Source organism: Clarias gariepinus, unplaced genomic scaffold (assembly GCF_024256425.1).
Source record: "Clarias gariepinus isolate MV-2021 ecotype Netherlands unplaced genomic scaffold, CGAR_prim_01v2 scaffold_33, whole genome shotgun sequence".
Classification (NCBI taxonomy): Eukaryota; Metazoa; Chordata; class Actinopteri; order Siluriformes; family Clariidae; genus Clarias; species Clarias gariepinus.
The window spans coordinates 252,624-278,092 of record NW_026521000.1 but is presented as its reverse complement, the minus strand read 5'-3'; the positions used below and the strand labels follow the sequence as shown (position 1 = coordinate 278,092).

General features: G+C 44.2%; 3 protein-coding genes across 6 annotated transcripts in view; 1 reads left to right on the top strand and 2 right to left on the bottom strand.

The window, feature by feature from the left end:
- Positions 1-1,533: 1,533 nt before the first annotated feature.
- On the bottom strand, positions 1,534-16,955 carry septin8a (septin 8a). Of its 2 annotated transcripts, none has more exons than XM_053490810.1 (10): positions 16,824-16,955; positions 12,461-12,575; positions 12,071-12,266; positions 10,518-10,704; positions 8,735-8,896; positions 8,522-8,618; positions 5,877-6,045; positions 5,297-5,429; positions 4,524-4,693; positions 1,534-1,798 (listed from the first exon to the last, which is right to left on the bottom strand). In XM_053490810.1, exons 1-10 carry the CDS (start codon positions 16,851-16,853, stop codon positions 1,642-1,644), a joined length of 1,416 nt encoding a protein of 471 aa, XP_053346785.1. In that variant the 5' UTR covers positions 16,854-16,955; the 3' UTR covers positions 1,534-1,641. The 2 variants fall into 2 exon arrangements, with proteins under 2 accessions (XP_053346785.1, XP_053346784.1); XM_053490809.1 differs by lacking the exon at positions 1,534-1,798 and adding an exon at positions 3,380-4,265.
- Positions 16,956-20,147: 3,192 nt separating this feature from the next.
- Positions 20,148-22,349, top strand: LOC128517064 (ankyrin repeat domain-containing protein SOWAHA-like). Its single transcript, XM_053490830.1, has one exon. It carries the CDS (start codon positions 20,195-20,197, stop codon positions 21,641-21,643), a length of 1,449 nt encoding a protein of 482 aa, XP_053346805.1. The 5' UTR covers positions 20,148-20,194; the 3' UTR covers positions 21,644-22,349.
- Positions 22,350-23,908: 1,559 nt separating this feature from the next.
- Positions 23,909-25,469, bottom strand: part of shroom1 (shroom family member 1) — a 31,892-nt gene continuing 30,331 nt past the window's right edge. For all 3 annotated transcript variants that reach the window (XM_053490828.1, XM_053490829.1, XM_053490827.1), the window contains exon 8: positions 23,909-24,808. In XM_053490828.1, the coding sequence (XP_053346803.1) occupies positions 24,554-24,808 (255 nt within the window). In that variant the 3' untranslated portion in view covers positions 23,909-24,553. The remainder of the gene's footprint in view (positions 24,809-25,469) is intronic.

The window sequence follows — 25,469 nt, the reverse complement described above, 5'->3', positions numbered from 1 at the left end:
TGGAGAGGACGCTCGCTCACAGCACAGCACCTCAACTCTCAGGGTCAGGTATCTCCTCATCAGGGATGAAGAATCAGCTTTCATCATCATCATCATCATCTTCTTCTTCATCATGTTCTTCTGTGGTAGCAGCTCCAAGATCAACTTTGTTTTATGTAGGGAATAACACTCCCGTGTGTGTGTGTGTGTGTGTGTGTGTGCGCCGTGAATGGAAAGAACACGTTATAAAACACCGACACTGAAGACTCCTTCCATAACCTGTAAATAAACACCTGCTCGTAGAAAACATCACCACGTCAATTATTATAGATTTTTTTTATTATTAAAAAATGTTTATTGTTAGCATTAAGAATAATGCATGCGGAGCGTTGCTATGGAGACGATGACGCATTAGAGCGAATGCATTCATATAAACCTGCAGTTCTGTAAGAGCTGCTGTTAGAGAGAACTAATCAACACCTACTGATCTGGGACTCGAACAAAAACACTAAAGGCCTCTTCTCAGCTGCTGTTTGTCTGAATAAAGATCAGACTAAAGACGGGAGCGCTGAGCCTCTGAGGTTATTAATCCGCCTCCTGGCTTTAGCGTTAAACGTGTTTTTGTTTCTCAGAGCGTCTTAAACGTAAGCACTTTTTGTTTGCCGCGCAGTAGCTCTCCAGCCCTGGACTCGTTTTATTTTTTGATGTTTGTTGCTGCAGCTGATGCAGTGGGTTAAAGACCCGATGGAGCAGAGCGGATCTCAGACCCTTCTGCAGATTAAACACAAGGCTACTAAAAGCAGGAGAGAAGGTGTGACTTCCTATTTTCTCCGAGGCTCTAACGCTCGGCCTGATAACGTCTCGATCTGCGGCCCCATGCTAACACGCTAACGAACTAACATCCTGCGCAGTGAAACATCGGGAAATAAATCTGGTCAAGGCACTGATCGGCCTGAACCGCGCCATTAATAAATTAACACATTTTAATTTAACTTCATAAACTGTTTTGCTTTTGGTTGTGAACGCGGCTCGTGGTTCGCTCTCTGCGCAGGTTCGAGCTCCATGCCGCGGCGCTGCTTTGGCACATCTCAGGAATTAGACATTAGGAAACAAACACAAAGATTAAAACTAGTTTTTCATTTTAAAGAGATTTTTACAAAAAAAAAAAAACTAAATAAATAAATAACATAATTGTAATAAATGGGCGCAGTGACGTCGCGCCTCGTCTCAGTTTAAACAGGAAAAATAATCACCACCATGAAATCAAAAACATCCAATAGCTTAGAAAAATAAATTTCCTTAAATCTTTTTCAAATAAATATCCATCATCTGCAATCTTAATACAGTTCAGTAATAAAAATAAAATAAATAAATAAAATAATTAAAACACAATTTTAAACATTTTGTTAAAGAAACATCTGTCCTCAGGACAACACTAACACCTGTAAACATCTGTCTCCCCTCAAGGAGCTTGTCGTGTGTGTGTGTGTGTGTGTAAAAACAAAAATGATACACTGATCTACATAACACGTCTAACTGGAAAATGGATTCGAGTCACTCGTCCAGCGCAAGAGACGGAGCTCTGAGTCAGTCAGGTACAACACCTGTGTGTGTGTGTGTGTGTGTGTGTCAGTGTTGTGGTTCTGTGCGGCGCCCCCTCCTTCAGAAGAGCCCCTCCTTCCAGGCATGGTTGTGGACGAGACATGTGCAGCACTGCCACCAGCTCTGGCACTTGAGCGGCTCGACGTTGGCTTTGGCCATCACCAGTTTGGCGTTGGCACACGCCCTGTCCGGCTGGCTCTCGGTTCTCTCTGACCTGCTGCAGGAGAAACATGTAGGAACACAAACGCAACAGCTCACTTTATTGGTAAAGTGGTTTAATGGTTATTTATCCCATCGGCTCAGGATCAATCTAGGTCGGAGGAAACCAGAGAACCTGAAGGAATCCTGGGTGATGGTGGGAACACAGAGAGAGAGAGAGAGACCTGAACCCAAGGACAACAACGTTACACTCTGTACCCCAACTCCTCCCAACACACCGCAGGTTTAGATGTCAGATTAATAGACTGTACACAATGATCCAGACAAACCCTGCGTGATGCCACCTGGAGGTTCACTGAAGTATAACTACATGGACTCCATATTAACATCAAATAACATCAATTGTTATAGCTGAACTGACTAACACACAGTATGAGTGCAGATCAATCCCTGCTCTCCGTTATCACCCAGATGAGGATGGGTTCCCTGTTGAGTCTGGTTCCTCTCAAGGTTCCTTCCTATTACCATCTCAGGGAGTTTTTTCTTGCTTTGCTCATCAGGGATAATCTGATCATTTTGATTTATACACATTCACATTCTCATACTTTAAGTTTGTATGGAATGTGAATGTGTATGAATCAAAATGATCAGATTATCTCTGATGAGCAAATTCTTTTAATTCTTTTGATTGTGTAAAGCTGCTTTGCGACAATGACAGTTGTTAAAAACGCTATACAAATAAAATTTTATTGAATTGAAGTTGAAGATCAGCCGTGGGAGCTCTGGCGTCTTGGCACTCCCCCTAAACTCCCAGATTAATCCATAAATGGGCGGAGCAAACAGAGCCTAAGTGTTTATTGTGTATTTATCTAGTGGTGATTTGAGGAACTGCACATTTAGTCATTTCCACCCTGGACTCGTATTTTCAGAGCCAGAGTTATTATGGGATGTATTCTTTTTTTATGACTCATATCCTATAAGTATTGTATTATATAATTATGGCTTTAAAATAGATTTAATTATGGATTTGTGTCTATACGGAGAACTGTGTAAACCTGTATAATAATGACAATCACACAGCTGACCTGCACGACAGGGGAGTCCAGTGACTCAGAGAGGGGAAGAGCCGAGAGCCAACACCCTCCTGCATCTCTCAGCTCACACCGCCTCTGTGCAGGTGTGTTTCCTGTCAGTACCTCACTGTGCTCAAGTCTAAAACATGTAAAGAAGTAAGATCGAACTTTTCTACAGAAGGTGAGTTTATGATAAAGCTGAGCAGACGCGCAGGTCGTCTGTGGCGTGTGACCTCTGACCCAGACGTCAGGCGTGTAAAGATGCAGGAGAAGCTGCCGTGGCTGATCTGCACGGTCTAGGGCACTGATAAAGAATCCGTCTCTTACACACTCACACACACACACACGATGAATGTATTTAAGACTTCTGTACATCACTGTGTGTTTATTTCTAAAGCTTACAGACAGTTTACTTTGTTAGCTCGATGTTTTTAACAACGCGTTATTAAACTGTTAGTCTGCTGAAGCGTAAGAGGAAACTCCACTGACTTTCAGAGCAAAGTGTGTGTGTGTGTGTCAGGTTGCTATTAGAGCGTCTAATTATGAAGAGAAGCTTGAATAGTCCAAAGTGTTAAACGTGTCTGTGTTTATTATATAACTGAGAATACATGGGCTTCAAATAAACACGTCTGAAGTCACATTACCTCAGATCCACGGTGCATCTCTCTCTCTCTCACACACACACACACACACACACACACACACCATTTTTTCCTGATTATTATTACATCATCTGCATTCTGCAAAACACAATTACGTATCAACTTTGTATACATAATTTTAATAATAACACAGCTACAAGTGTAGGGCTCTTACACACACACACACACACACACACACACACAATACTGATGATACAAATTAATCTTTAGGTAAAATTTGGCTGAATAAATGTTCAACTCTTTTATTCTTATTATTATTGCTGTGATGTCGGGCTCGGCTGGTGTAAATTACAACATGTTATAGGAGGGAGAACACACACACACACACACACACACACACACACACACACACACACACACACACACACACAGCATGTAGCTATAAAACATTTTAAACATCAAAGTCCATTGACTGTCTCGTTCTCTTCAGTAACAAATGAATCATAATGAGACAAACGTTAAGCAATAATAATAATAATAATAATAATAATAATAATAATAATAAAGGGGGAAATACAAATACATGAGTATGATAAAAATAAAAAAAGAATATAATCAGAATGGTCCTACAGCCAAAAGATAAAAAATGTTGGCAACTCAAATGGAAAGTGGATCCTCGTGATCAGATGGATCAGACTGTGTGTCCGAGGTCCCGGGTGTGTCTTTGGTCCGTTTATAAAAATGTCACTAAGGAGAAAACAGTAGGAATAAAACCTAAAGCGAGCGGTGATGTCACTGTAAGGACGGAGGACGAAGGACACGCCCAGCATCGGCCTCGAGATCAAATCAACTGAAAGGAAAGAAAATAAAAACAAAACAACAAAATGAATGAAAAATAAAAATGAAATGAAATATGGAGTGGATTTATGCATGAATAAGGACATGTAGTGTCTCTCTCACACACACACACACACACACACACACACACACACACACACACACACACACACACACACACATCAATCGGGTCAGCAGTGGTCCCTGACATTAGCTTTCCACTGTGTGTGTGTGTGTGTGTGTGTGTGTGTGTGTGTGTGTGGTAACTCACTTCTTCTTGTCCTTGTCCTTCTTGAGCGGCTGTGAGAGCGACAGCGTCTCGGCTGCGACCTTCCTCCTGTTGAAGGCGTTCATCTCCTCCTCCAGATCCCTCCTCTTCTCCTCCACCTTCCTCTTCTCCTCCTGGTGCATGCGCTTCAGCTGCTCGAACTTCTCATGAAGCTGAAGGAACCCGACAACACACACACACACACACACACACACACAATCTCATATGAGCATCAGCATTCCAGAGCGACGGAGCGAGGCGGAGACGCGGCTGAAGGAAGACCACAGACGCTGGATTGCAGACTTACAACAGAAATGCATCTCTCTATCTCTCTCTCTCTCTCACACACACACACACACACATCTGCATGCCTGAAAAAGGTATTACATTAATTTTATTTATTTATTTTTATGATGTTTGTGGCTGTACTGGTATTATTAATTTACACATAATCTGGGCTTAAAACTGAGGACCTGGCAACCCGTCACTGATAGACAGCATGTCAATCATAACTCAGTTGGTCACTGGCTTGGAGAAATTAACAGAATCTTCTTAGCGATTACAACCATTAACTCCGTTAGCTACGCGACGCTACGCTACTCTTTCCACAGACACTAGCGATCTCGTGAGATTATTTTACTCCACAGATGGGGTTTAAACAGAAACACAGAACTGAGAAGATCTTTATCTACATTCCATATAAACAGGACATGTTTAAATCCGTCCCTGTGGGAAGGACACCTCGCTGGACCAGTGAAACCCTTCACACTCCTCACCTCTCTCTCCTTGTCCTTTAGCTCCGCCTCCGTCTCCTTCACTTTGTTAACAAACATCTGCCTCATCTCCTCTTCTTTACGCTGCAGATCTCCCAGGAACTCTTTCCTCTTGGCCTCATAGGTCTCCTGTAGACTGCAGAGTGCACACACACACACACACACACACACACACACACACACACACAGAAAACGTCTGATAATTGCATCACTTTGTGTCTCTAATAAGATAAGAATTCTACTGCAACAATTTGGTGCTCGATGAAAACTACATCTTGTGTGTTTGTGTTACTGATTCTGACAGACACACACAGACAGACAGACACACACACAGACAGACACACAGACAGACACTACTAAGAACTACTTCCTGTCAGAACACACACTGTGAGGAGAGACAGGAAGCAGATGGAGCTGGTCATCAGTCAGAGGTTAAATCTGTTCCAGACACGTTCTGTACAGAATATTCTGTTCCTCAGAAACATTAAACTAGAGTGTGAGGACACTCTGTGTGTGTGTGTGTGTGTGTGTGTGTGTGTGTGTGTGTGTGTGTGTGTGTGTGTGTGTGAGGATGCCGCTCTACCTGAACGGCTGGCTGTCTGGGTCAGTGTCTTTGAAGCCCATCTCCTCCAGCTTGCAGCGTCTGTAGAGCTCGTAGTGCCGAGTGTGTGTCTGCTCCCGCAGGTCCTCCATGTTCACACGGATCAGCATCTCCCTCAGCTTCACAAAGTCACAGTGAGACTCGTTCTCCACTACAGAGAGAGAGAGAGAGAGAGAGAATCAAATTGGCATTATATTACTGAAAAATCCTATTTATAGATTTTACGTATTTATAAATAATACGTTTAAATAATCAAATCAGATAATCGCCGGAAAGAATGCAGAGCGGACACGCCTTCAGAAGTTTAAGTTAAATCCGATGCGGATCCGCAGCAGACGGCGCACAGCTTTTTCTTATAAAGACGTAAAGACGCAGGAATGAAAACATGCATTTAAACATCTGCATTCCTTCCTGTTCTGCGCATCTGCAGCTGGAGCGACAACATCCTCAAGATACAGAAAAAAAAACTAAAAGCAGGAAATCAGAGCAGCTGAAAAGAGTGTCTCAGGCATATGTCTACACACACACACACACACACACACACCATGTAAATACTGCTGAAACTGGTATTGGACTCAGTGAGGAAGAAGATCTCTGCTCTTTGGATTCAGGAAAGAATCAGAGAAACGTTCACACGGAGAAACTCAGGATGGATTTAGAGACGATAATCATTTAGAGAGGAGCAACACGACACAGATTAGTACAGCATTCATCACACTCAGACTGGTGTTTTTACTGGCTGGATGAAGCTGAGTTTGGAGCAAGTCTTACACACACACACACACACACACGACCCAAAATCAAAACAGCGTAACTCAATCCTAAAGGTTTAGAATAAGAGAGAGAGAGAGAGAGAGACGATCAGCAGGAGTTCTGATGTGCGTTCCTGTTAGATAAACCCCTTCATCAGTCGTCTCTCACAGATCTGAACGTCCTCACCAGGTACACAGGTCACATTCCGTCAGTTAGGGTATTTCTCTCACTTTGGGAAAAACTGCTGCACAGAAATAAACTCCCAGCGGGAATAAACAGCACTTAACATTCCAAAATAAAAACCCTGAGAGGGGGTCGAGGGATCCAGCTGGTCAAACTGAGGCGTGGGAAAAACATCCTGAAACTCCAATGAGTGAAACCAGAGTGAGACCCGTTTAACCCTGACATCACCGCCGCTTCCCCCAGAGCGATCCTCTGATTATTAAAGTCTTTTACCTTTAAGTTAGACTGTATTTAAAAATCACAGATCGACTGCAAGCTGCTGATTTCACCTTAAAATGTAGAACTTACAGATGTTACAGCTGTTAGTGTGGAGAAGTTAAGAAAAGCCGGATGAGGCTCGTCTCAATAGAATCTGCCTATGAAATGAAAAGAGAAAAACAATCTGCTTAATGAGCCACTACACTGGAGAATAAACACTTTTCAGAATCAGTAAGTGTGTGTTTCCTCTCCGACGCTGGAGCTCGGCTTCACTGTTCATTATAAAAGAAGAAAAAATAATCGTGTGAAGTCTGAGAGCAATAACGGAAAAAAAAAAAAACTTTGGGAACGCATGAGCAGAAAGAAAATCTCAGCCCACGACATATAAATAGAAAGATTAGGGAGGAAATATCAGCCGCCTCCTCATCACTGGGGCAGGAGGGCAGGAGGGCAACAGAGAGATAAAGGGCAGTTTAAGCTGCAGTGAAGATTTCCCTAGACATGTTCATCGCTTAGAGATGGAGAGAGAGAGAGAGAGAGAGAGAGAGAGAGAGAGAGAGAGAGAGAAAAGAGAGTTAAGAGCAGCGCTGCATTTCTAAGTCACTGAGGCTGAAAGTTATTGAAGTGAAAATTTTATTATCCCATTAATACAGTCTCACATTCATCTCCTCGTTTCAACACACACACACACACACACACACACACACACACACACACACACACACACACACACACACACACTAACAGAACCTCGGTGTTATTAGCTACATCCTGTTCTTGTCCCATCGTCTCCTCCGCGCTCAGGAGTTAACGCTGTGACTTTCCTCAGCACAGAGTGAGCCAGGCGTCAACTCACTCACGTGCAGATCTTCCTCTGACCACGATGTATTTTTTAAACAAAGAGCTTTTGTGAAGAAATCCTGAACTGTTTCTCAGGGCTTACAGAAAGAGAGAGAGAGAGAGAGAGAGAGAGAGAGAGAGAGATGGCGCAGGGTCCAAACCCAGCTCAGATACTCTGTTGATCTCTCGTGTTCGTAAATAACACACATCTCTGTCAGCATGCGCTTGGAGCAGGAGTGTGTGCGTGGGCGGGGTGTCACTGCGGGGTTTATTATAGATTTATTATTTATACTGCACTATAACTACACACTCTGACACGCTGCTGATTTACAGAAACACAGAGAGAGTGATGTAAAGTTCCTGATGAAGGAGGCAGAGGCTCAGGTCCAGAGGGAAAAACTCCCGAGACCTCAGGAGGAGGAAACCAGACACTAAACCCCCATCCTCGTCTGAGTGACGCCGCAGAGAGAGAGAGAGAGAGAGAGAGAGAGAGAGAGAGAGAGAGAGAGAGAGAATGACCCACCCCTCGTCTGTGGAGTCATTTAGTGCTGTGTGAGGGAACGATTGTCTTCAGGGAAAAAACCCAACATTACCTTGGACGATGCCCCAGGGGTACTGTCTGGCTCGGACCGTCTTATTCCCCACTTTAATCTCCTCCACACTCCCCACTACTGCGAATGGTAGATGAGCCTGAGACACACACACACACACACACACACACACGTATGTTGATCAGCAACACATTCTTCACAGAGGTCAGTGATCTCACATACACACAGATTTCTGTAGAGAGGAATCAGACTTACGTTCATGGAGGAGTTGATCTCGGACACGGTGTCGTCGTCGGTGGGGAACTGGTAGATCTGCACGCCGTTGCTCACCAGCTCGCTCATGATCTTAATCTTAAACTTGTGAAGCTCACTCTTGGAGATCGTGTCAGCTTTCGCGATAATAGGAATGATGTTCACCTGGAGACAGGAGAGACGAGACACACCACAGATCAACGGAGAGTCAGATCAACTTATAGTCTGTCCATGCTGTGTGTTTTAAAGACTAATGACTGGATGTGTGGAGACACTGAACACGTTTCAGCTCTGATGAACAAAATGACACGCGTGAGACTGACCATCAGGAGCGCTGACCCAGACGCGCCACACCTAGCGAGACAGAGTTCTGATGAATAAGATGCATCATTTGGGATGTTCTGCACTGAGCCTATTTCACAGACTGTACTCGTTAAAAACCGCACCTCTCGAGATCTTTTGGTCAGAGTACCGTACCTCAGCTCTGACTCCTGGAACTGATGTCTCATCAGTGTCTCTCCTCCTCAGGAAATGCTGATTTATTGTAAAGACTCCACATCACACGAGGCTAATCAGCACTACAGCAGCATCACAGGACCGACTCCTCGGTCTCCAGAAATAGGTTTTGCTAATTACAGTCATTTAAAGCTCCTGAGCAGAGACGCCGCTTCAGCAGGAGGAAAAGAAGCAAGAGCACGTTCACACTCGTGGATTTAACACACAGCTAACACACAACCTCTTTATTTTCTCGCACAACCTCACACGGCTCAGTGTGGCACTTCCTGTCTGAGGTTTTCTCCTCCCGCGTGTGGAGGACGTGTGAGGGATGAGAGATCTCCAAAGGACGCTCTGGCCACGAGCCACTCGCTGAATATCTGTGCGCCATCTGTTCAGTACGTCAAAACACACGAGGCAGAGCCAGGAGCCTGGGAATCCATCCCGCTGCTTCCTTCTCTCCATCATCATCATCATCATGATGGAACAGTACAGAGTCCCGTCTTAGTCTGTACAATGTGAACTGATTGATACTTCATCCAACATCAAGTGCATTTTACACTGCCACAGTGCATACACACACACAGACACACACAAACACAAATACACACCCTCACACACACATACATACACACATCATGCTCAGGATATAGAAATCAACACCTCGTTTATCAGAAAACAAACGAAATGTAATGATTATAAAACGAGAACCCTGTTAAGGTTTAGTTCGACCCGGAGACATCCTGGTGCAGGAGATGTCCAGACACCATCCAGGACACATTTAACGTTTAAAATGATAAAAGCACAATCAGTAAAATTTTATAACAACAACACCGAGTTTGAGTTTGTTTGTGATCCACTCAGGCCGAATAGCGCCTCCTACCTGCCACTATGAACCTCCCACCTGGTATTCCCGAGCGCTTGGGAGAGAACCTGGCTCACGGAACAGCTCTGTTCTACAGCAGATTAAAGAACAAACAAGAACCAATCCCAGAGCACATAAAACTGTCATGATGTCACATGTTTGAATCCTGATGATGTCACAGCCGTCTGCAGCCTGGAGGTGATCCGCCCAGCAGTTGCCCTCACTATCTCTCTGTCAGTTCACTTCGATGCTGTCGTTCATAATTAATAATAATGATATAAAAAGATCTGGTAATGATTTTTCATATGATTATTGTTTGGTTTTTTTAACCAGGGGTGTGTAAACTTTTGACCTCTGCTGAGCCACTCCTCCACCTGCGGTATAGTTAAGCGTCAGTGACGCGGCGCCGCCCTGAGGTGTGTGTACCTTACTGTCCAGCTTCTTCATGGTGACCAGATCCAGAGACTTGAGCGAGTGTCCTGTGGGAGAGATGAAGTAAAGGCAGATGTGGATGCGCGTGTCATGGTAGTTAAACAGCGAGCGTTTGATCTTCAGCTCCTCCTGCAGGTAGTTCTCAAACTGCGTGTCGATGTAATCAACGATGGGTTTGTAGCTGAGAGGAGAAAAACAACATGAGGAAAACATTACAGAGCTGAAATAACACTGTTACACACAGAACACGTCATCAGACTCTCTCTCTCTCTCTCCTTCTCTTTATCTGGTAAAGTTTTTTTAACTTTTTTTTTATTTCTACGCACCATTCCTTCATTCCTTTAAGGCTGCTTCATTGTTTCCTTGATGCGAGGCTAACACATACACACACACGTTCCTCGTATCTGAGAAAACCATCGAACTTCACACGACCCTCCCAGCTTTCTGTTTATCGCACTCGACCTTTCCCTTCACACCCCCAGGCCACATTCCCAGCATGCACCTCTGCTGAACCTGTGAAACCTCAGTTGCATGGAGTACACAATTCAGAGTGACACACTCAATTAAGAAGTCACCATCTAAGGAGTGAGCCTGCTAAGCACACTCGCACACACTCTCTTGCTCTTTGACCCCTCCACTTACAGCGTGGGTGAAAAGCCGCCCCTCCCCTGAGCATTTCCTCCCCCCCCTTCTCATCTCTCTGTTCTTATTAAAACACTCTGGAACTCTGGAGGAGTCTCTCCAGCTATTTTTCACACACACACACAGACAGACACACACTCCTTACCCAGGGTTAAGAGCCTGATTTAATCTTTAAGCAGAAGCTAATCGTTTGTTAAACAGTGTGTGATGCTGAGTGTGAGGTCGTTACTGAAAACTGTAGGAGCTTCTAAACAAAAAAACAAAGACACCCAGATGCTTGTGAATGTGGGAGTGTGAGAGTGTGTGTGTGTGTAAGAGTGAGACGGAGTGTGCGAGAGTGAGTGTGTGAGAGTGAATGTGTGAGAGTGTGGGAGGGAGTGAGCTTCGGTGCTTTCAAGTACTATGAATATTTAATATTTGAATGTTTTTGAGTGTGTGCGAGTGTGTGCGAGTGTGTGTGAGTGTGTGTGAGTGTGTGTGAGTGTGTGTGAGTGAGTGTGAGTGAGTGTGAGTGAGTGTGTGTGAGTGTGTGTGAGTGTGTGTGAGTGTGTGTGAGTGTGTGTGAGTGTGTGTGAGTGTGTGTGAGTGTGCGAGAGTGCCTGTAAGAGCGCGAGTTCTTGAGTGTCTGCAAGTGTGTATTTAAGAGTGTTTAAGACTGATTGAGTGTGTGTGAGTGTGTATTTAAGAGTGTTTAAGACTGGCTGAGTGTGTGTGAGTGTGTATTTAAGAGTGTTTAAGACTGGCTGAGTGTGTGTGAGTGTGTATTTAAGAGTGTTTAAGACTGATTGAGTGTGTGTGAGTGTGTATTTAAGAGTGTTTAAGACTGATTGAGTGTGTGTGAGTGTGTATTTAAGAGTGTTTAAGACTGATTGAGTGTGTGTGCGAGTGTGTGAGTGAAAGCGCACCTCTCCTCTTTGTTGATCTGGTCCCCGAAGCCGACGGTGTCCACGATGGTGAGCTTGAGGTGGACGTTGCTCTCCTGCAGGTCGTATGTCCGTGGGCGCAGGTACACACCGTTCTGGTAATGGCTGGCTTCTTCGTTCTCAAACATGGTGTTGAAGAGCGTGTTCATCAGCGTGGACTTGCCGATGCCCGTCTCCCCTAAAGCACACGGCACAAAGAGATAAAGCAGGAGATAAAGGGGACGTTCCACCTGAGGCTGAAATATTACAGCTGGAGATCAATAACTAAAACAACAAGCGCTTCATGATCAGAGTCACAAACATCTCACCTTACACTCCTACACTGTGTGTGTGTGTGTGTGTGTGTGTGTGTGTGTGTGAGTATATTCGTACCAACACACAGGATGTTGAAGCAGAAGCCCTGAGACACAGACTTGCTGACCAGCTGATCAGGGAGACTGTCGAAGCCGACATGTCCACCCAAACTCAGACTGCGCTTCTGCTCCTCCTGAAAGAAATCACACACACACACACACACACACACACACACACACACACACACACACACAGATGAGAGTGAGAGAGTGTCAGCTTTACTTCATTTAGACTTTACATGAGAAGAACAGACACACAACGCACAGGGACAGGAGAAGCAAAGTTCACACACCGCTTCATCGTTACTCTCAGTCTGCATCTCTTTTCTTTCACTTTATCTCTCTCTCGTTTTTATCTCTCTCTCTCTCTCCCTTTATCTCTGTCCTCAGTCACCCCTCCCCTTGTTTTTATTTTCCCAGGGTACATATTTACCAGCTGATGTCATCATCAGACTCAGTGGAGCAAAGCGACGGTGTTCAGACACGCTGAAGATCAGACACACAATAAACATGCTTTAAAACTCCCACTCCCAGCTGTGAACTTTACCTTTTATGGAGATTTGTAGGCGTGGCTACATTAACATAAACCCTTTGCACTTATTTCCACTCATGCATGTAACTAGCTAACAAGCTCATTTCTCTCTCTCTCTCTCTCCCACACACACACACACAGGTTAGTAACGCTGCAGGGAACACCGCCACCACGCCCCCTTACTGAGGAGCTGTAAATAACCTAAAGAATTAAACACTCTACACACCTTGGCTCACCAAACACAGACTGGCCCCGCCCCCTTCTGTAAACGGGCCGTCCATCATCCTGACAGACCAATCATACCGGACCATTAACACGAGCCCAAGGGGAAAGCGCACACGGGTGTGACTTGGACAGAGTGTGAGCTCAGCAGATGGATACACGAAGACCTCCGATAGAGTGCGCGCACACAAACACACACACACACCTGACCATGCTCCTGTGTGTGATTCATGCTCTGAGGCTAATAGAGCAAGAGGTGCAGATGGTCCTGATTTAAATCCCACAGGCATCAGAGCAACACACAAAGCAGTGTGGCCTAAAATTATATCAAATGCTTCAACACACACACACAGACACGCGCGCAGACACACACACACAGACTGTGCACAAATCACCATGCTTTAAAAACACTTCTACAAAAAGATACATAATAAAAAACATAAGTTCTGGTTCAAACCTGTGTGTGTCTGTGTGTGTGTGTCTGTGTGTGTGTGTCCGGTACAAAATAAAGAATTTTATTATATTAATCAATCTGGTTAATGACACTTGTGTGTCTGAAGACATGTGTGCAGGACAATAACAAGAGCAAACGATTGTTAAACGTTAAAGTATTAAATATTACTAATAAACACAAACAGTATGAGATATTAAAGGTTTTGGAGAGTTAGTTTGGTCATTAAATTGAACAGATGTGTTAATTGTGATCAGATGTTTGGTCATGCTGAAGCTCCACACATGAGAGACTGAGAGGATAAATATAGTTATGAAAGAAAGAAATCATAAACAGATCAACACCAGAAAAAAAAACGACAGCAAAAAAGAAAGCGTCGGAGAAAGAAAGTAAAACTTTGCTACAGAAGAAAGAAAACACGAAAAGCTGCTGAAGTGAGCCAAAGCACCGAGCCACAGCGCTGCAGTGTGTACTCGCGGAGTCGTACTCGCATGGATCTCTGGGCGACTGAAGCCCGAGATGTCACCGTGTGTTTTTCACCAGAACCTCATATCCGGCTCGTCTTTGTTTCATTATTGAGAAAACAGAAGAAATAACACACGAACGGAGCAAAAGTATGGTGTTTCACTCTGACTCGGACTCACTGATCAGACTACAGTGTAAAAAAACACCCTGAGATTAGACTTCCGCTCCTGTGCTAGCTGAGCTCTATTTTTAAATTCATCGGTGAAGTGAAAGTAACAGTGGGCAGGACCCACTGGGGGGCGTTTCCCCTGCAGGTTAATTCAGTCTGAGCCACAGTTTCATTCAAACACAGCACAGTCCTCAGCACGCTCGGGCGAGGGGACAGACTGAGGGACGCTCAGCTTCTAATGCAGGACAGACAAAGGGACAGAGAACAGGAGAGATCAGAACAAGCCCCAAGCAGGCGACACACACACACACAGACATTCAGCTGAGCAGCACAAAGTATCAGCAATCTGTCAGGAGTAAACACAGCCCGTCTGTGGGAGTGTCTCTGACAAACACCACCATCAGAACTCAGACACCATCAAACTCACACCACGTCGCGGCTCCGCCCCCTGCGCCCTACACCTTCAGGTCTGATGCTAGGATGGACTCGCTTCTTTCAGAAAAGCAATACGAGAGACAGAGTTTGGATTAAGTGATAATCTTCTTATACTCCTCTCTCTCTCACTCTTTCTCTCTCTCTCTCTCTCTCACACACACTTGCTCTCATCATCAGTGAGAAGGTCAACCACGCCACAACATCACGAAAACTGAATGCTTACTCTCAGACGTCACGTCATCTGAAACCGCTCAGCATGATAATGAGGCTGCACGAGGCGTGATTAGCTAGCGTGGACATAACTGACAGGAGACGACGATGCTCTCAGACTCACACATCGAACAATCATCATCCAGACTCAACTGATGACCAGATCGAACTTTAACTAACGGACAGCTCCACTCTGAACAAGTTTTTTCTTCTACAGAATGTTCATTTCTCTACCAACTCTCTGATCATGGATCCGCTGCTGCCACCGCTGAGGATAACGCCAGTGTGATGAACGGCATCCCACAGAGGGTAGTGCTCGGCCCATCGCTGATTTCACTCTTCACTAAAAACAATGATTTCCTGTAGGGAGGACGAACACTGAGCTGAGGTCAGAAACAGAACCTAACTCACATTACACTACAGCTAGATAACACTTAGGAGTAAACACCTCCAGAACAGTGTGTGCGAGATAAACATCAGGAAACACTTAAGAAATCCTCTTAAACAGCATCTTAGCTGGGATTGAATGATGTGTGTTTGTGTATTCCCTTTTTTAAAAAGGGAATTCGGAGTTCAAGATAAGACACAACCCTGAACAATCTAAACCAAGCTCACAGTTAGCTAACTAAAGACAACAGTGCAGAAACTAGCCTGAAAACAAATCCCTCCCCCTCTCCACAAACCCCACCCCAAGTAGCTTCCATCTCATGTTCCACCACTGAAGATCCGGAACATCTCCAAAAATCACATGTAACATAACAGCAACCTGTATAAACCAGTCCCCCTCTCTTCACAAACTCCTCCCCCTCTCTTCACAAACTCCTCCCCCTCTCTTCACAAACCCCTCCCCTTGCTTCGCCACAACCTTCCACAAACACCTACCTCTTGCTATCCGCTTCTACTCTCCACAGTGTGGAGCCCCTCCCCCTCGCTCCACAAACCCCTCCCCCTCGCTCCACAAACTCCTCCCCCTCTCTTAACTAACAGCTCCCAAAAACTCTTGAAGAACACAACACGTCTCCAGGGGCACTTCAAAAAGCATTTGATTGGACAATCACAAACACAAACACATCCAAAACATCTGCTGTTTTTTCCCTGTAAAGGAGGATTTATATAATTATAACTGATCTGATTTATATAATTATAACTGATCTGATTTATATAATTATAACTGATCTGATTTATATAATTATAACTGATCTGTGTTTGTCTGAGAGTTTTGTGAGATTCTCCAGGTCAGTTTATCTAGAACACTAAAGCTCTGAAACTCAGCACTGAGAACTGAGTGTGTTCCACTTATGATTTGAGAGCAGACAGAAAGGTTCCCATGCACACGCACACACACACTCATACATATACACACACACACACACACTCATACATATACACACACACACACACACACACACTCATACATACACACAAACACAATATTCTGGCTGACTCTCAGTACCTCAGAGCTGCAGCTCCTACACTACACTAATACACACACACACACACACACACACACACAGTTCTGCGTGTAAAGTTTTCTGTAAAAAAAAATTAAACTCTCAATTTTCAGGAGCAAGAGTGAGGCGAGTTAACCGAATAAAACAAACCGGAAGTTGTGTGTAGAACAGCTCACACCAGAGCACAGAGGAATCCGGACACTAGTCTCACTTACACTAACACACACACACACACACACACACACACACACACAGAGAGAGAGAGAGAGAGAGATAAAGCTAGCTTTAGGGCTACATCTTTCCCTCACACACAGCTGAGCTCGCGCGCCAGGGCGGAAAATGCAAAACAATAAAATAAATAAATAAATAAATAAAATAAACCCCCCCGTAATGACTGCAGCAGGAGAGCAGAGACAGAGCTCTGAGAAAATAAAAAGAAATACTCACGGAAAACACGTCTACATCCGCGGCAGCCATGATCAGGAGTGTGTGTGTGTGTGTGTGTGAGCTGTGTCGGAGCTGGGCGGACCGGAAGTCTCTCTCTCTCTCTCTCTCTGACTGTCACTGCCCAAAACCCACCGCACATGCGCACTGCCTTCACTGACGCCCAACATGTTGCGCATGCGCTCCAGGAGCTTCTGGCTTCAGCCCCAGTAATGTGACTACTTCCGGTTTTCCTGGGAATTTACTTTGTATTACATTTATGCAAAACTTTAAGCCTCCTGCCAGTGAGCTATATTCCTGTATTTGTACATTAATTCATTTTTTTAAAAACATCTCGGATACAAAACAAAAAGAGAGAAAGAAGAGGGAGAAAAACATCCATCATTTATCATAAAATAAACTCATTCCAATAAATAAATAAAGATATTAAAGTTACTATTAACGTGACAGTTACTAGTTTACCTTATTATTGTTTTACATCCATTTTATTAGTGCAAATGAACTTAATTTATTATTATTATTATTATTATTATTATTATTATTATTATTATTACGGTAAAAAGGTCATTGAATTATAATCAGATGCAGTCTAAACTTTTGACCAGGATTATACGAATGGGGATTTTTTATCTGTACTTAGTCTCATGTGTATAAAAAGACCAATTAAAAACAAATAAAAACATGCAGAATATTTCTCCCCCTAAAAGTGTTTAGGTTATTCTGTAGCTCTCACATCTGTACAACACTCCACTAACATCTGTACAACACTCCACTAACACTCCACTAAATGTACAGCATATTTCTATTTTTTATTTTTAGTTCTATTTTTCCTAGTTTAATTTAATTTTTCTATCGTATTTCTTTTATTCATATTTATTTCTTATTATAAGCTTTAATTCTCTTTTAACCCTATGATGCACGAGTGATATGACCCTACACTCTTCCATAAATGGGTCATTTTTGACCCACCTATAAAAGTCAATGTGTTTTATGCTATTTTTGTCATTTTGGTTGTGAATAATGAATTGTAACATAGTCTGTATTACATTTTAGACCACACAAAAATGATTTCATGTTTGAAATTCAATTATTTTTCACTTTATTACAGATTTTGAACATTTTGATAATTAAAAAACGAATATTATACAGAACAGCAATAGATCAATGTCAACATTCCATATGTGTATGTGTGTAAATGTCTGGTCATTGACAGTTCCTCACTCCTTTCTATTCTCTTGCAGGTAAGTCTCCGTGTTTGCTAAAGCGTTTGATGTGATAGTCCCTGTTTTGCCTTCTTGTCTCCTCATTGCATGCAGTTGTGACAGACTACCTGTTTCTGGCTGTGATCACTGCACACAGGCACATTGCACTTCCCACACCTATTGCTGACTTTGCGATCTTTGTTACTTGGGCAGATCTGACACCTCTTTCTCTTCAGTTGGCCCTGTCTGCTTCTGTCCTTTGGCTGGGTTGTGGGTTTTGTCACTCCACACCTTCCCATTGCTTCAATGATCAGGGTTTGCAGTTGTGGGCAGCCTTCCAGTCGACTCCTCATGTGTGGTGTGACAAGCTCCTTTGAGAGCTCTTTGCTGAAGAGTCGTCGTGCATTGATGATACCTTTGTTGAATTCAGGGTGCTGAGTCGTGAAAAAGGTATAGGCATTTAGGGTGGCGATGTCAAGGATGTTGTACCACAGCACCATGAGCCACCTTTGTGTTTGTCTCTTGCAGGTGTAGGTGCCAACCATCTGGTCCATGGTGTCAACACCTCCTTTGGTCTTGTTATAAAATGTGATCACTTCTGTTTTTTCTTTCTGGTGTTTTCATCCACCATTTTATTGTGGTGCATCGTGCTCAGGAGGACAACAGCCATTCCTTTCTTTCTGACGTAGCTGGCCATAGTAATGCTGCCATTGAATCCAAACTCTGTGCTGTGAACCTCCCTGGATTTGGAGCCCTTCATCAGAGGAGGGATATCTGGCTTGTTCTGCCGTAGAGTCCCCACAATAGTGAGATCCATTTCCAGGAGATGCTGCCCAAGAGGCACACTGGTGAAAAAATTATCTGTGGTGATGTTGCGACCTGTGTTTCTAAATCTAGTGCACAACTGCCAGACAATGTTCTCCCCCAGATTTTTCTGAACTTCTTCCCCTAGTTGTCTCCCTATGTAAACCTTCCCATCTACCGCATATGGGATGTGTGCATCACAAACTCAGAAGATCTTTAAGCCGTACTTGGTGGGCTTGCTTGGCATGTACTGCAAAAACTTACTCCTGCCCCTGAATGGCACAAGCTGTTCATCCACAGTGACACAATCACTGGGAATGAATCGCTGACTGCAGTTGACTATAGGAACAGGTCATGTAATAATTGTTATTGTCAGATTGTTAGATGAGGCTGATGGTTGTATGCAATACATTTCACTACATGTTGTGCATGTATAACTATGGTTGTGACAATAAACTTTGACTTGACTTGACTTGAGGTTCCCATAAAATTGTATGGGAAATGCATGTGGGTCATTTTTGACCCACTTATGGAAACTTGGGGTAGTAATACAAATATTATAATTTCTTAAAAAGTATAAGAGGTAACTTAAACATTTTAATGGAATGATATCAAAAACATGTTATTTGAGGAATACCTGGAATATGAAAAGATAACAACTTTTCATTACAAAGATATTGCAAGAAAATGACCTCTCCGGGTCATTTTTGACCCACTTGTGCATCCTAGGGTTAAGGTCACTGGCAGTCGTACAAGCATTTCACTACATTTCGTACTGTGTATGACTGTGTATGTGAAAAATAAAATTTGAATTTGAATAACACTCCACTAACATCTGTACAACACTCCACTAACATCTGTACAACACTCCACTAATAAATAATATTAAATAGACGCATTTTGTCCCATCATGTCCCTCCCAGTTGTTATTATTATGATGATTATTAGATGTTTGTATTATTATGATGATTATTAGATGTTTGTATTATTATGATGATTATTAGATGTTTGTATTATTATGATGATTATTAGATGTAATGTTGAGTATTAAAGCTAATAAATGTCACTTCCTGGGTCTAAACACTGTGACTGAAACACTGGGAATAAAAACATTCTAGAGATTTTAACATTTCGCTAAAACATTCCGTTTCATCATCAGCCACAGTGTGTGTGTGTGTGTGTGTGTGTGTGTGCGCGCGCAGTACAGAACGCGCAGCTGCAGCAGGTGAGGCAGGCGGGCGGGAGGGAGGGAGGGGGCGGGGCCACGCAGGTCACGTGAGTGCGGACGTTGGCACCCGGAAGACAGGTGAGGCTCCAGGTATCTGTCGAGGGAGAGACTCGCGGTGAGGGATCCGAACTGATCCACCGATGGAGATAAACCAGGAGTCGGTGCTGTCGGTGCTGGTGGGGGGAGGGGGGAGGGTCAGGAACTCCGAGCTGCTGAGTCAGTTTAAGGAGAAGTTACACTGCGGCGATCCGGCCGAGAAGAAGCAGAACAGAGAAGTGTTTAAGGGGATCATCAACTCCATCGCTGTGGTTAAAGAGATCGAGGAGGTGAAGTACATCGTGCTGAGGAAGAGGTACCTGCACCTACTGCGGGGAGGGGGAGGGGGGGGGGAGGAGGAGGAGGAGCAGGAGGGGGAGGGGGGAGGAGGGGGTGATGAGGAGGAGCAGGGGGGAGGAGGAGGAGGAGGAGGTGAACAAGTTCCTGAAGTTCCTCCTGAGGAGAAGGTGTCAGAGCAGCAGCAGCGTCCCCCTGACTCGCCACTCAGCTCCGCCCCGCCCTCCTTCATCGAGCTGGCTTTACAACAACAGAAATATACGGACATTAAGCTGAAGAAGTCCTTGCAGTTCAAAATGCCCCTGAGATCAGGTGCAGGCGATGGACAGAAGCTCAGACCCGCCTGCTCCGGCGGCACCGAGGCGAGCGCTCAGAAACGCTTCGCCCTGCCGTTACGCATGGCCCCCGTGATCATCACGCCTGGGGAGCATAAAGAGACGGATAAAATGAAGATCCCATCGAATGACCAGAAGGTCCACTTGGCTGCGCCGAGCTCCACGCCCGGGCCTCCCGCCTCACCTCGGGTTAAGAGACGCTCGTCTGTAGACAGCGTGGGCGTCAGCAGCTCTCCTCAGCCACGCAGACACTGCAAAAGTGTCAAACCTGCAGACGAGCCCAAATACAGCGACGCCGTCCCGCTGGACGGCACCGAGCACAAGTGGATGGTGACGTCTGCATCGGGACACTGGACACAGGTGTACGGCCTGCTGCTGGAAGACGTCCAGCTGGCAGACAGGAAGGATTTCATCTCGGGCTTCACGGCCCTCCACTGGGCGGCTAAGTGCGGGAATTACGAAATGCTGTGCAAAATCATCGACCTGTCCAAGGAGAGCGGCAAGGACGTGGACGTCAACACCAAGTCCTTCGCCGGCTACACCCCTCTGCACGTCGCCGCCATCCACGGGCAAATGTACGTCATCGGCATCCTGGTGAACGAGTACGGTGCCAACCCTCACGTCCGGGATAACTCGGGGAAGAAGGCGCACCACTACCTGGTCGACGGCGCCTCGGACTCCATCCGGGAGATGCTGGGAGGCGTGAAGGTGGCGCGCTCTGAACCGCAGAAGAACACAGAGGACATCGACGCTCACAAACACACTCACACCATCAGCCGACTCTTCCAGCCCCAAACTATAGGCTACAGGAAGAAGCCCAAGTCCAGGAGCACCCTCTCCTCTCTGCAGGAGGACGTGAAGGACGACAAGCCCGAGAATCCCAAACCCATGCACAGAGTTTTATCCGATGTCTTCTCCTAAAGCGTCTCTGCACTTTCATTACGTGGGACCTTTAATACGGCTGAGGGAACTGAAATCACTGCGGTTTTAACCTGTAACCTAAAACACAACTTAAACACACACTCCAATAACAACCTAATCGTGAGTCAGGATCATTTCGGTCAGATTTAGAATCGTTTATCTTTCTGTTTCTTCCTGTGGTGGGAAACTCTGTCTGAAACGTTATAATGTTATCTTTTACTCTTTATTAACTAATAGATTAATGAACTCATTTTAAAACTGGTATCATGGGAGATTTGTGTTAAAGATAAATCTATATTAATGACCTTTATTGACTTCTTGGTGACAAACACACGGACGTTTAGAGTAAAAATGTACAAGAATAATCAGTTGATTAAAACAAGGGACAATTCTTTAAGGATGTTTTTAATAATGTACATAAACACCAGCACCATTGGACCATGTGGGCAATAAAGTGACTAAACTGTACACACTGTAATAAATAATATTTACTCACACTGTCATATTGTGCATTTTAAAAAATAACCAATAAACACTGTAGTTATTGTTGTTATGTATTAATTCTATGTAAATATATTTAACATGATTGATGTTTCAGTCTTTCAGATCAGTTTTGTATAGTAATATATAAGCAGTTGAGATTTGAGTTGAAATGGTGTAAATGTGTGTGTGTGTATCCGTGGTGTTGGTGATCAGACACACACACACACACACACACACACACTCCTCCTGTGACTCTGTTCACACTTACCCGAGTCAATGTGATCGCGGCTAAACAAAGCGCGGACTCACTGTGGTTACTGCTGCGTTACTACTGATCCCAGGACAGTACGAGGGTTTCACTGAAACTGCAGTGTGTGTGTGTGTGTGTGTGAGCGTCAGTGGTAAAGGCGGGACAAGAGTTTCTGTTCATTAAAGCTGCTTTGCGTTAATGACTGTCGGTAAAAGCGCTTTACAATGAAGTCGCGGGGCGGGGCGGGCGGGGCGGGGCGGCCTTTGGTCCCCGCGGGCGTGGGTGAGGCTGGCGTGCCCGTCGTCCTGGCACCAGGTTACTGATGATCAGTGTTAATGTGCTAATGGCTGATCAGAGTGTATTGGAACGTTTACACACAGTTTCTTTGGGACAATTAAAGGTTCCAGTGAGTTAAAGATAAAGTGGAAGTGAAACGTCACCATCAGCAGCTGAACACGTCCAGACGTCTCCCCGTGGAGGAGTTCCTAAATTCCTGTCCTGATATTTTATGAGGCTTTAAAAAAAACATAAATATTATTTGAACGGCCTGAGGATGATGATGATGACGCCTAATCTTGTAACCCTTTTTTAGGAAAAGAGTAAGAGTAAGAGAAGACAGAGTCTGTTAAAGCACAGGAGTGAGACGCGGCGGTCGCGTACAGGACAGGAAGCAGGTCTGGAGTCCTACGTGCAGGAACGTGACACCGCGCTGACGGGTGACGCTTGTGTTTGTGTGGAAACTAGTCATCCTCTGTCAACTCCTGGGATTCCTAAAAGTCATGAACAAACTCACAACAGGGAAGACTGGGTTAACCTTTAGAGGACAAACCACACACACACACACACACACACACACAACAAACCTGCTGGTGTTTATGCAACAGAAACAGAAAGAAATGAGAAAATGGATGAAAAAAACATGAGTGTAATGAATCAATTTTTAAAGAACCACAAGACACAGATGAAGAAAAGCACAAGTGAAGTGTGTGTGTGTGTGTGTGTGTGTGTGTATGTGTGGAAAACTGTTAATCAGTCTGTGTTTCTGAAATAACCTGAGAGATGAGTGAAGTTTCCTAAAAGTGTCGGATGAAATGAACACAAAGTAACAACGTGCTGAAGAACAAAGTGCTGTGTGTAATAATACACACTTCTGTTTCAGAGTTCTCAGTGTGTGTAGAGTGAGTGTGTGTGAGTCACAAAAAGACACAAAACACTCAAACAACAAATTACACAATTACAGAATTTACTGTTTTTACAAAGAACAAAAAAAACAAAATTATTTTGTATTTTAATTTTCTTACACATCAGAGTCTCTCTCTCTCCCCCTCCCTCTCCCTCTCTCTCTCTCTCTCTCTCTCTCTCTCTCTCTCTTTCAGGACAGACCGACTCCACTGTACAGTTTGCCAGTTGTGTGAAATGTCTTGTTGTTGTTGTTGTTGTTGTTGTTGTTTTGGCCTCATGTCTCTGAGAAGCGATTCTGCATTTATTCATTTTATAAAAGTGTCATTATAATTATAATCATCACTCACTCGTACACTTTACCTACAGTAAATTTATTATTTCTTTTTCATTCTCTTTATAAGTCTCACTTACACAGACACTAAGGTTAAAACAGGAAGGAAACTGTGTGTGTGTGTGTGTGTGTGTGTGTGTGTGTGTTATCTGAGCACTGAAACTCAGAGCCGTTGTATCAGTATGTTTCCTCTCACTGCAATAAGACGATATTACACTTTATAACTGGATCTTATTACCGCGGTCCACTTCACGCCTCCTTATGACGCGCGTTTGTTCGGACCGTCTTCGATGTTCAGGAAGTAAAACATCGACTACAACTAAAATCATCGGCGTTAAAATAAAGAAATTGTCGTTTTATACATCAGTGAAAATCATTGGGTCGTAATTACAACAAAATAAATATTGCTGAGTGAGTGTGTTGCGGTCCTCAGGAAAGTAAATTTAAACACAATAACAAAGTGCTGCTGTTCCTGGTTTTGGTTTCGTCTCGAGTTCCTGCGTTACGGCTGAAATAAATTAAAATACAGAAATCAGAATCATTCACAGAGCGGTAATGTTCTCACTCTAGCTCAGGGCACCTCGGCCTGCACATCTCACACACACACACACACACACACACACACACATCTCTGAGAGGCGGAGGAGAAGACGGCGCGCGCGGTTCAGGGCGGAATGCTGTTGAGAAGAGCCTGGAGCTGCTCCTCGTCCAGTCGCTGCTTCTCGTCCAGGTCTCTCTGGCGGATGAGGAGCGCGGCTTTGCTCTGGATGAAGCGACGGTAAACCCGGAGCTGCTCCTCCGTCAGCTGCTTGGCCAGGAAGCCGGAGACCATGCGCTCGCGCCGGTCCAGGCTCTCCTTCAGGCCCTTGGCATCCTCGCTCTGCTTGCACAGGAGGTGATGTCGACTGAGGAGACAGTCCTGTGGGAGGAGCCAACACAAACATCAGACGCTCATCAGACAGATCAGACATTCATTAATTTATCTGATCAGTTCACTACACACATAAGTTCTAATCAGAGGTCATGTGAGAGGGGCGGAGTCACACACACACACACACACACACACACACACAGTGGAATGTCATTTAAGGGCAATATTAAATACACAATATAACATTCATCGATTAATCATTTCATCCCTTTAAAACACAAGAGTGAAGAGGAGACACGTCTGACTTGGAGACAGGGACGTCTGACTTGTAGTTGTTTTGCACTAACAGACTAATTCCATTTTCTATCATTACAACTGTTTTATTTACACTGATGTTGAAGTTTCTCATTTCATTTAAACGTCTTTATGTGCAAATGTTTACAAAAAAAAATTTTTTTTGTATTACTGTGTGTACATTAAACTAAATGTTTAAAAAAAAAAAAAAAAAAAAAAAAAAATAAAGTGTTTTTAAATTGAATTAAAATCTAAAACAATTCTCTCCCAGCAGACAGGATGCTGTGCCACCTGCACTGTGTGAACAGTGCCCCCTGTAGGATTATAGAGGAACAGCAGCCTCATATTTAGACCCACTGAGGTCCCCTGAATGTCCCTCATTATAACAGACAAACCTTATACTTCTAATTCTGTA